The sequence below is a fragment of the Babylonia areolata genome, chromosome 27, assembly GCF_041734735.1.
Source record: "Babylonia areolata isolate BAREFJ2019XMU chromosome 27, ASM4173473v1, whole genome shotgun sequence".
NCBI classification, from domain to species: domain Eukaryota; kingdom Metazoa; phylum Mollusca; class Gastropoda; order Neogastropoda; family Buccinidae; genus Babylonia; species Babylonia areolata.
The window spans coordinates 37404787-37417286 of NC_134902.1; the positions used below are offsets into that span (position 1 = coordinate 37404787).

A 12500-nucleotide genomic window follows, 5' to 3' on the forward strand; every position below is an offset into this window, starting at 1 on the left:
GTGGTCAGTGATGACTGACTGACTTACCGTTGACCCTGACCTGGGAGTGCCTACAGTGGTCAGTGATGACTGACTTACCGTTGACCCTGACCTGGGAGGGCCCACAGTGGTCAGTGATGACTTACCGTTGACCCTGACCTGGGAGTGCCCACAGTGGTCAGTGATGACTGACGTACCGTTGACCCTGACCTGGGAGGGCCCACAGTGGTCAGTGATGACTGACTTACCGTTGACCCTGACCTGGGAGTGCCCACAGTGGTCAGTGATGACTTACCGTTGACCCTGACCTGGGAGGGCCCACAGTGGTCAGTGATAGCTGACTGACTTACCGTTGACCCTGACCTGGGAGGGCCCACAGTGGTCAGTGATGACTGACTGACTTACCGTTGACCCTGACCTGGGAGGGCCCACAGTGGTCAGTGATGACTGACTTACCGTTGACCCTGACCTGGGAGGGCCCACAGTGGTCAGTGATAGCTGACTGACTTACCGTTGACCCTGACCTGGGAGGGCCCACAGTGGTCAGTGATAGCTGACTGACTTACCGTTGACCCTGACCTGGGAGGGCCCACAGTGGTCACATCGGATGACCTCCCTCACCTCCGCCTGTCGCCAGTCATAGTCTGTGGAGGCCACCACTATCCTGTCCCCTGACACACACCGTACTGACACTGCGTCACACTGACACCGTACCATACTGACAATGTTTCACGCTGACACTGACACTACGTCACACTGACACCGTACCATAGTGACACTGCGTCACACTGACACCATACCATACTGGCACCGACACCACACTGACACTGATACCACAATGACACTACACTGACACAATACCAAAGTGACACTGCGTCATACTAACACTGACACAGACACTGCGTCACACTGACACCACATCACACTGACACCGCGTCACACTCACACCACACTGCACTGAAACTGCGTCACACTGACACTACGTCACAGTGATACTACATCATGCTGACACTGACATTGCGTCACACTGACACTGTCATGCCATGGTGTATTGCACTTTAATATATCGAATCATACCACATTACACCGCATACTATACAATACTGTACCATACTATACTATACAACCCACACCATACCACACAACACTCCACCTCTCCAAACTACACCACACCACACCACACTACACACCATGCTAAGCCACACCACACCATACTACACCACACCACGCCACACCACACCATACTACACCACACCACTCCGCACCAAACCATACTATACCACACCACACCTCACCACACCAAACCATACAACACCACACCACACAACACCCCCCACCCCACCACACTACCATACTACACACATCACCACACCATGCCCCACCACGCCACACTACATCATGCCCCACCACACTACATCATACCACGCCACACTACATCATACCACGCCACACTACATCATACCACGCCACACTACATCATACCACGCCACACTACATCATACCTCACCACACTACATCAAACCACGCCACACTACATCATACCTCGCCACACTACATCATACCTCGCCACACTACATCATACCTCGCCACACTACATCATACCACGCCACACTACATCATACCACGCCACACTACATCATACCACGCCACACTACATCATACCACGCCACACTACATCATGCCTCACCACACTACATCATACCACGCCACACTACATCATACCACACCACACTACATCATACCACGCCACACTACATCATGCCTCACCACACTACATCATACCACGCCACATCATACTACACACAATACCACACTCTGCCATACCACACCACACCATATTACACCACACTACATCACATAACACCATACCAAAGTACCACACCATACCACATCACTCTACACCATACTACACCACACCACACCACACATCAGTGCAGTACATACCCGGCTGCCACCCGCGCACATTATCGGCCAGCTCCAGAACGGGTAGAGCGGCACTGGCCTGCAGCACCCTGAAATAATCACCCACCGTTCTGGCGCTGGTCGCTACCTGCCAACAAAATGCATGCATTATATATCGGATAGTCAGTCGTGTCCTGCCATGACCACCAGAACAACAGAGGAGGCAACTGCTGCGCCGACTATCTGGGCAAAGAATTTGATTATAGTGGAGAGTGTCTTGCCCAAGTTACATCTCTACCACTCTCTCGGACAAGAAGGTTTTAGGTCAGTCGGCGTTGGGGACGGTTCCCAAAGGCCAACTAGCCCCCAAGGCTGCGGCACTAAGAGACAGTGCAAATTTCGGCCCCTAGTTTGAGAGTGACAGTCCTTCACAGAAGACTAAAATGCCTTCCCGTTGCAATGCAGAAACCACTGATCAAACATGAAAGAATAACGAGGCTGGGAGAATAAAGGGTTAACCAGCAATAAAGAGAGGGTAACTCTCTCCGTTCACAAGCTACACGACTTCAAGCCAATGCTGCTTATGCTACAGATTCAGCTAGCACGCAGGTAAATAAAAGGTACATTGGAACAAACCGAGATACCAAACTACACCATACAACACCACACCACACTACACCACACCCCACTAGTGGAGTGATGGCCTAGAGGTAACGCGTCCGCCTTGGAAGCGAGAGAATCTGAGTGCGCTGGTTCGAATCACAGTTCAGCCGCCGATAATTTCTCCCCCTCCACTAGAACCTTGAGTGGTGGTCTGGACGCTAGTCATTCGGATGAGACGATAAACCGAGGTCCCGTGTGCAGCATGCATATAGCGCACGTAAAAGAACCCACGGCAACAAAAGGGTTGTTCCTGGCAAAATTCTGTAGAAAATCACTCGATAGGAAAAACAAATAAAACTACACGCAGGAAAAAAAATACAAAAAAATGGGTGGCGCTGTAGTGTAGCGACGCGCTCTCCCTGGGGACAGCAGCCCGAATTTCACACAGAGAAATCTGATGTGATAAAAAGAAATACAAATACTTCTTCAAAAAAGGAAGGTCCGGCTTTGTCCTTGCAGCGATCATTTGACACGTGCACACTGCAGCAATGACAGAATAAATGTGCCAACACAAACTAGTGTTCATTGAAGACTGGCGTTGCCTTTTAATCCTGAGTATGCTAAACAGAATACACGGACTATACAGAACAAACACATGGCTGCCCTGATGGTTAGTTGACTCGACAAGAAAGAATAATGAGGCTAAGAAAGGAAACACACACACACACACGCACGCACGCACACACACACACACACACACACACACTAACACACACACACACACACACACATGCTAACACACACACACACATACTAACACACACACACACACACACTAACACACACACACACACACACACACACACACACATACTAACACACACACACACACTAACACACACACACACACACACACACACACACACACACACACACACAGAGGGAACTGACCTGGAAGACCAGGTCGGTGCTGTCCACGTGGAGGTAGAGAAAGTCCTGGTAGAAATCCACGTCCCTCCTCCCGTTGTGTTTGAAGTGCTCCTTGGTGGACGATGGTGACCCTGTGCAGACACAGACGTTTTCACGCTCAGGTTCTGTTTCAAGGAGGTATCAGACTGAGGAGGGTGGCAGAGTGGTTAAGATGTTCCTCTACCAATACAGAGCCCGTGAGGGTGTGGGTTCGAATCCCGCTCTCGCCCTCTCTCCCAAGTTTGACTGGAAAATCAAACTGAGCGTCTAGTCTTTCGGATGTGACGATAAATCGGCGTCCCGTGTGCAGCACGCACTTGGCGCACTGAAAAAGAACCCATGGCAACGAGAGTATTGTCCTCTGGTAAAAATTCTGTAGAAGAAATCCTCTCTGATAGGCACACAAATATACATGCATGCGCTCAAAGACTGACTAAGCGCGTTGGCTTATACTGCTGGCCAGACATCTGCCTAGCGGACGTGGCGTTGCGTGTATGGATTTGTCCGAACGCAGTGACGCCTTCTTGAGAGACTAAAACCGGAACTGTACCATGTATGCTGTAAAGATATTAAACACACACACACACACACACACACACACACACACACACACACACACACACACACGGCAGGATGTCTGACCATGGAAGTAACCCAGCGCGCTAATTAGGGTTTACCCTAGGTTTGTTTTAAAAAACAAAAAAAAACAACCTTGTGCGTTCGGTTAATCTGTTGGTCAGGCAACTGCCTAGCAGATGTGATTCGCCGCGCATATGGATTTGTCCGAACGCAGTGACACCTCCCTGACAAACCGAAACTGTGTGAAACATGGACATGAAAGCGGAGGCAATTGTGTTGTTGTGATTGTGGTGGTGTTTTGTGCTGTTGTGTTGTTGCGCTGTGTTTGTTTGTGTTTGGGTTTGGGTCGGTTGTGTTGTGTTGTGTTTGCTGTCTTGTCCTGTGTTGTGTTTTGCTGTGTTGTCCTCTGCTGTGTTATGTTGTGTTGTGCTGTACTGTACTGTGCTGTCCTGTCCTGTGCTGTGCTGTCCTGTCCTGTGTTGTGCTGTGCTGTGCTGTCCTGTGCTGTACTGTGCTGTGCTGTACTGTACTGTGCTGTACTGTGCTGTCCTGTACTATGCTGTACTGCACTGTGTTGTACTGTGCTGTGCTGTCCTGTACTGTGCTGTGCTGTCCTGTGCTGTGCTGTCTTGTGCTGTGCTGTGCTGTACTGTACTGTACTGTGCTGTGCTGTGCTGTACTGTACTGTACTGTACTGCGCTGTACTGTACTGTAATGTGCTGTGCTGTCCTGTCCCGTCCTGTCCTGTGCTGTCCTGTGCTGTACTGTACTATGCTGTACTGTGCTGTGCTGTGCTGTCCTGTCCTGTGCTGTGCTGTGCTGTGCTGTGTTGTGCTGTGCTGTGCTGTCCGGTGCTGTACTGTACTGTCCTGTGCTGTCCTGTTCTGTCCTGTGCTGTCCTGCGCTGTACTGTCCTGTGCTGTCCTGTTCTGTCATGTGCTGTACTGTACTGTGCTGTCCTGTTCTGTCCTGTCCTGTCCTGTCCTTTGCTGTGCTGTCCTGTGCTGTGCTGTACTGTACTATGCTGTACTGTACTGTGCTGTCCTGTCCTGTCCTTTGCTGTGCTGTCCTGTGCTGTACTGTACTATGCTGTACTGTACTGTACTGTCCCGTCCTGTCCTGTGCTGTGCTGTCCTGTGCTGTACTGTACTATGCTGTACTGTGCTGTGCTGTCCTGTCCTGTCCTGTGCTGTACTGTCCTGTGCTGTGCTGTGTTGTCCTATGCTGTTCTGTGCTGTGCTGTACTGTCCTGTGCTGTGCTGTGCTGTGCTGTGTTGTCCTATGCTGTGCTGTGCTGTGTTGTATTTGGGTTGGGTTGCATGGCGTTGCTTTGCGTCGCATAACATAATCATTCAAATCAATATCATATCAATTTTTGTTTCTTTGTGTGTGTGTGTGTGTGCAGAAATCGCGAAATATAAACAGACATTTAAACTGGAAGAACACCATAGCCTCTGTGGTAAGTGAAAAACCCACAAAAACAAATCTGACGTCACCTTTGATAGTCAGAAGGGAGTAACTGTCGAATTCTGTGGGTTTGGTCTCAGCGTATAGTTTGCCACCCAGCTGGTTCTCGATAACACTGTCCAGTATTCTGAAGTCGTCTTTCGCTTTCTCACGTTTGCCGAGACCATTTTTCCCGTAGGCTGTCATGCCAATGATTTTGCCGACAGGAATATCTGGAATATTGAAGTAACTGTAATAATGTAATTGCCACAAGAGTTACTTTGTGCACACCTGTGAGACTGAAATATTCTGACTGAAGTTAGAGAGATGGATACTGACGAACAAAGACGAACAAGGATAGAAACCCTATATTTTATCACAAGAGCTTGTGAGACATTCACACAGCGGCATGCACACACACACACACACACACACACACACACACACACACACACACACACACACACACACACACACACGTACAAACACATTGACAGGTGCACAACAAGAACGCACACGCGGACATACGTACACACGCAGACATAGCTCCATACACACATGTGTGCTCGCACCCATATATGCACACTCACACGCACACACGCGCGCGCGCGCGCGCACACACACACACACACACACACACACACACACACACACACACACACACATACACACACACACAACCACCACCACCACCACTACCAACATCACCAACACCACTAACCTCACACCTAACACACACACACACACCCTCAACCCCCCCCACCCCCCTCCCCACCCACCCACCCCACACACACACACACACACACACACACCCTCCCACCGCCACACACACACACACACACATATACACACTCACTGGCGATGAATTGTTGGAGAGTTTCGAACTGCCTGTAGACTCCATAATCAAAGACACTGGCGTCGGTATTCCACACAATGACGTGCAGACCCACACTGCGATCAGCAGCGAACGGGTAGGTCTGTTGCAGGAGGGACGGGGATGGGGTGGGGGCAGGGGGGTTCCGGGGGGGGGGGGGGTGTTAAGGGGTGGGTGTGGGTGGTGGTGGTGGTGGTTGACAGACAATCAAATCAGTCCATTCGTCCCTCAGTGGCTCGATGGAAGCTATCAACGAGTCAACACTGTGGGTCGGTGTCTGTCAGTCAGTTATTCCGTCAGTCAGTCCGTCCGTCCGTCCGTCAGTCCGTCAGTCTGTTGGAACACAAACTACATATCATTATCATTATCATTATTATTATTATTATTATTATTATTCATTTTCTTATTCTCATTCTTATTATTTCTATCATTATTGGTATCATTATCATGATCGTTGTTGTTTGCTGTTGTCCTCCTTCTTCTTGACAATGATAACAATGAGTAGTAGTAGTAGTAGCAGTAGTAGTAGCAGCAGAAGTAGTAGTAGTAGCAGCAACAGCAGCAGTACACGCGCGCGCGCGCGCGCACACACACACACACACACACACACACACAACCATCACCACCTCCACCAACATCACCAACACCACCATTGATGATGGAGTCTCCCGTCGGTCCGACGGACGAGTAGGCAGGCAGGCTTATCTGTCGGTGTGTGTCCTCATATGGGAGAAGAGGCCGATTCTGGATGCGCAGCACTTCCAACAGGTGTTGCAAGGGAAAACATCTCCAGAAGTTGAGCCCTGCTTCCTTCGCTCACGCTTCTCCTTAATGGCCAGCGTTCTCTTGTTTTCAAACGTCTTTATGCCACTAGAGCACAGAATCCGCCAGCGAGAGCGGTCAAGGGCATCAGTTTCCCAGGAAGCGATGTCTGTCACAGGCTTTGAGGTTTGTCTTCAAGGTGTCCTTGAAGCGCTTGCAGGGTCTTCCAAGTTCACGGTGGCCTTCCTTCAGCTGGCCATACAAAAGCATCTTCGGGATCCTGCTGTCTGTCATGCGGACAACGTGTCCTGTCCAGCGTAGCTGGCACTTGATCAGCAGGCTTTCGATGCTGGGCAGGCCACTCCCCTCTAGGACCTGGAGATTGGAGACCCTATCTTTCGTAGGCATCTCTGGTGAAACTGCTCAAGTTGTTGAATGTGACGGCGATACGTCGTCCATGTTTCACAGCAGTACAACAAGGTGGTCAACACAACAGCTCTGTAGGTTTTGATTTTGGTGCTGAGCCTGATGCCTTTGTTGTTCCACAGCCTGTTGTTGAGTCTACCAAAGGCGGAGCTGGCCTTGGCGATGCGCAGCGTCACTTTTGCATCAAGGGCTCCGTTGCTGCATAGGGTGCTGCCCAGGTTGCAAAACTTGACTGACTTGATCTCTGTGTCATCGATCTTGATTGCAGGTGGTGGGGAGGCACTGGTGTTCTGTGAGCTAGCTGGTTGGTACATGGACTCGGTCTTGCTGAGGCTGATGCTGAGTCCAAAGCGCCTGCAGGAGGTTGAGAACCTGTCCATAAAGAACTGCATATCCTCATGGGTGTGTGCAGCAAGCGCGCAGTCATCAGCGAAGAGGAACTCTCTCATCAGTGCCTCAAACACCCTGGACCTGGCGTGGAGTTGCCGCAAGTTGACAACACCACCAACCCCACACCTAACACCCCTCCCCACCCCCCTCACACACACATATACACACTCACTAGCGACCCCCAAAACCCACTCGCAACCCCCGTCACCACCCCCGCTCCCCCAACCCCTCGCATCTCCTGTCACCCCCCTACCCCCAACCCCTCGCATCTCCCGTCACCCCCCTACCCCCCGTCACCCCTCGCCACTCCCCCCCCCCTTTCCTCCCCCCCCCCCCCCCCCCCCCCCCCCCCACCCCACTTTTCCAGCCGTCCTCCGGCTCACCGCGTGGTCCGAGTGGTTGTAGACGACGGCACAAGGGACGTCGGACAGGAGGGGCAGGCTCTGAGCCAGCCTGGTCCAGGAGGTCTTCCTCCTGCCGTGCACCTCGAAGGTGCCGCCCTTCCGCACCAGGATCACCTTCCGCGTCTGGGCGTCGTCCTCGGAGATGTAGTCCTTGGAGTCTGACCGACCTGGGCCACAAAGACAGGATACAGATACGTGGAGTGATGGCCTGGAGGAAAACGCGTCCGCCTAGGAAGCGAGAGAATCTGAGCGCACTGGTTCGAATCACACCGGCAGTCGCCAGTATTTTCTCCCCCTCCACTAGAACCTTGAGTGGTGGTCACTCTGGACGCTAGTCATTCGGATGAGATGATAAACCAAGGTCCCGTATGCAGCGTGCATTTAGCGCACGTAAAAGAACCTACGGCAACAAAAGGGTTGTTCCTGGCAAAATTATGTGGGAACATCCACTTCGATAGGAAAACTAATCAAATTGCAGGCAGAAAAAAACAACCAAAAAATGAGTGGCGCTGTTATGTAGCAACGTGATTTCCCTGGGGAGAGCAGCCCGAATTTCACACAGAGAAATCTGTTGTGAGAAAAAGAGTAATACAAATACAAAATACAGATGGATATGGATAAGGATGCTTTTACAGCGGAGTCTATCCTCGGTCGGAGACCAGGTTCTAGGCTCTTTACGAACACGGAGTATGGCTGCCTACATGGCGGGGGTGAAAACGGTCATACACGTACAAGCCCACTCGTGTACATACAAGTGAACGTGGGAAGTTGAAGCCCATGAACGAAGAAGAAGAAGGAGGAGGGATCAGTTGCACAACAGCATACAGAATACGTTACTATTTCAACCAGAGAAATTCATCTTTCAACAGGCTGTCTACCTGGGTAGAGCTGGAGCCGACTAACATCTGTCATTTGGGTGCTCATCATTCGTTTCCTGCATCATTCAGTCACGTTTCAGTCACACACACATACACCCTCATACAGTCATGTAACATTTTATGTGTGTGACTGTTTTTGTTTATTTACCCCCCCGCCAGGTAGGCAGCCACACTCCGTTTTCGGGGGTGGGGTGTGGGGTGCATGCTGGGTGTGTTCTTGTTTCCATATCCCACCGAACGCTGACCTAACACGGTCTTGAACGTGCGTATTTCATCTTCCGCATGCGTATACACAGGAAGGGGGTTCATACAGCACCAAGTTTGCACATAATTATTTATGTTGACCTGGGAGATCGGAAAATTCCCCACCCTTTACCCACTAGGCGACGTTACTGAGATTCGAACCGGGGACCCTCAGATTGAAAGTCCAACGATTCAATCACTCGCCGTAATAATCGTCTAACACTTGGTGGACACAAAGAGGAAGGTGGCAAAGTGGTTTAGATTCTTATGTGCCAATGCAGTGTCTGTTAGGTCTGGGTTCGAATACCGCACTCGCTCCTTCTCTCAAGTTTGAATGGGAATTAAACTGAGCATCTAGTTATTCGGAATACACGGAATAACTGAGGTCCCGTGTGCAGCATGCATTTGACACTCTGAAAAAAAAAATCTGTGGCAACATTAGTGTTGTCCTTTGGCAATTTTTTTTCAAAGGTTTACAGATACATAATTTATATATTTTGTGCATTAGAAAGTATAGGGTAAGCATATAATTTAATTCTAAGTACTGACAAGTCCACAACAGCAAAACAATATATGTTCAATGGCGTAATTCCAAGGTATTATTGTATAGCTTAATCTTGTATTAAACAGTTTTAACTGCCCATTTTTCCACAAACTCGTTATATTCCATAGTTATGTTAAAGGCATACTTGTCTACTTCATATGCCTGTTTGAGGTCTTTTTTCTGGGTTTTTGTTGTTGTTGTTTTTTGTTTTTTTGTGTGTTTTTTTGTTGTTGTTGTTGTTTTAACATTTGTAGTGCTGGTTTTACTTTGATGATTCTACATTTGTATACATAGAATTTAGCTATCAATAAAATGTATGAGAAACATGCATCAGTTTTCATTTTGTTGTATCCAAAAAGCACCAGCGTGTCAATCAAGTTAAGTCTATCACAATGTAAACACTTTTCTTTTGAATATCTCACAACATTGGCAAAATTATGTTGAGGAAATCAAATATATTGTGCACATTTATTGTATTGTATTGCATTGTATTGTATTGCATTGCACTGTATTGCATTGCATTGCACTGTATTGTATTGTATTGTATTGTACTGTATTGTATTACATTGTATTGTATTGTACTGTATTGCATTACATTGCGTTGCACTGTATTGCATTGCATTGCACTGTGTTGCATTGCATTGCATTGCATTGTATTGTATTGTATTGTGTTGTGTTGTGTTGTGTTGTGTTGTGTTGTGTTGTGTTGTGTTGTGTTGTATTACTTTTCGTCACAACAGATTTCTCTGTGTGAAATTCGGGATGCTCTCTCAGGGAAGATCGTTGTATTGTATTGTACTGTACTGTACTGTACTGTATTGTATTGTATTGTATTGTATTGTATTGTATTACATTTTGTCACAACATATTTCTCCGTGTGAAATTCGAGATGCTCTCTCAGGGAAGATCGTTGTATTGTATTGTACTGTACTGTACTGTACTGTATTGTATTGTATTGTATTGTATTGTATTGTATTGTACTGTACTGTACTGTATTGTATTGTATTGTATTGTATTGTATTACATTTTGTCACAACATATTTCTCTGTGTGAAATTCGAGATGCTCTCTCTGGGAAGATCGTTGTATTGTATTGTACTGTATTGTACTGTATTGTATTGTATTGTATTACATTTCGTCACAACAGATTTCTCTGTGTGAAATTCGGGATGCTCTCTCAGGGAAGATCGTTGTATTGTATTGTATTGTATTGTATTGTATTGTATTACATTTCGTCACAACAAATTTCTCTGTGTGAAATTCGGGATGCTCTCTCAGGGAAGATCGTTGTATTGTATTGTACTGTACTGTACTGTATTGTATTGTATTGTATTGTATTGTATTGTATTACATTTCGTCACAACAAATTTCTCTGTGTGAAATTCGGGATGCTCTCTCAGGGAAGATCGTTGTATTGTATTGTATTGTATTGTATTGTATTGTATTGTATTACATTTCGTCACAACAGATTTCTCTGTGTGAAATTCGGGATGCTCTCTCAGGGAAGATCGTTGTATTGTATTGTATTGTATTGTATTGTATTGTATTGTATTGTATTACATTTCGTCACAACAGATTTCTCTGTGTGAAATTCGGGATGCTCTCTCAGGGAAGATCGTTGTATTGTATTGTACTGTACTGTATCATATTGTATTGTATTGTATTGTATTGTATTGTATTGTATTGTATTACATTTCGTCACAACATATTTCTCTGTGTGAAATTCGGGATGCTCTCTCAGGGAAGATCGTTGTATTGTATTGTATTGTATTGTATTGTATAGTATTGTATTACATTTCGTCACAACAGATTTCTCTGTGTGAAATTCGGGATGCTCTCTCAGGGAAGATCGTTGTATTGTATTGTATTGTATTGTATTGTATTGTATTGTATTGCATTGTATTGTATTACATTTCGTCACAACAGATTTCTCTGTGTGAAATTCGGGATGCTCTCTCAGGGAAAATCGTTGTATTGTATTGTATTGTATTGTATTGTATTGTATTACATTTCGTCACAACAAATTTCTCTGTGTGAAATTCGGGATGCTCTCTCAGGGAAGATCGTTGTATTGTATTGTATTGTATTGTATTGTATTGTATTACATTTTGTCACAACAAATTTCTCTGTGTGAAATTCGGGATGCTCTCTCAGGGAAGATCGTTGTATTGTATTGTATTGTATTGTATTGTATTGTATTGTATTGTATTGTATGTATTAGATTTCGTCACAACAGATTTCTCTGTGTGAAATTCGGGATGCTCTCTCTGGGAAAATCGTTGTATTGTATTGTATTGTATTGTATTGTATTAGATTTCGTCACAACAAATTTCTCTGTGTGAAATTCGGGATGCTCTCTCAGGGAAGATCGTTGTATTGTATTGTATTGTATTGCATTGTATTGTATTACATTTCGCCACAACATATTTCTCTGTGTGAAATTCGGGATGCTCTCTCAGGGAAGATCGTTGTATTGTATTGTATTGTATTGTATTGTATTGT

The 12500-nt window shown here is 46.9% G+C and overlaps 1 protein-coding gene across 1 annotated transcript in view; it reads right to left on the bottom strand.

Moving 5' to 3' along the window:
* LOC143301416 (cell migration-inducing and hyaluronan-binding protein-like) overlaps positions 1–12500 on the bottom strand; it is a 72277-nt gene that overhangs the window by 39234 nt on the left and 20543 nt on the right. Inside the window, exons 4-9 of the mRNA XM_076615690.1 lie at positions 8314–8501; positions 6335–6455; positions 5529–5711; positions 3436–3545; positions 1924–2029; positions 546–650 (exon numbers count right to left, since the gene is read on the bottom strand). Of these exons, the coding sequence (XP_076471805.1) occupies positions 546–650; positions 1924–2029; positions 3436–3545; positions 5529–5711; positions 6335–6455; positions 8314–8501 (813 nt within the window). The remainder of the gene's footprint in view (positions 1–545; positions 651–1923; positions 2030–3435; positions 3546–5528; positions 5712–6334; positions 6456–8313; positions 8502–12500) is intronic.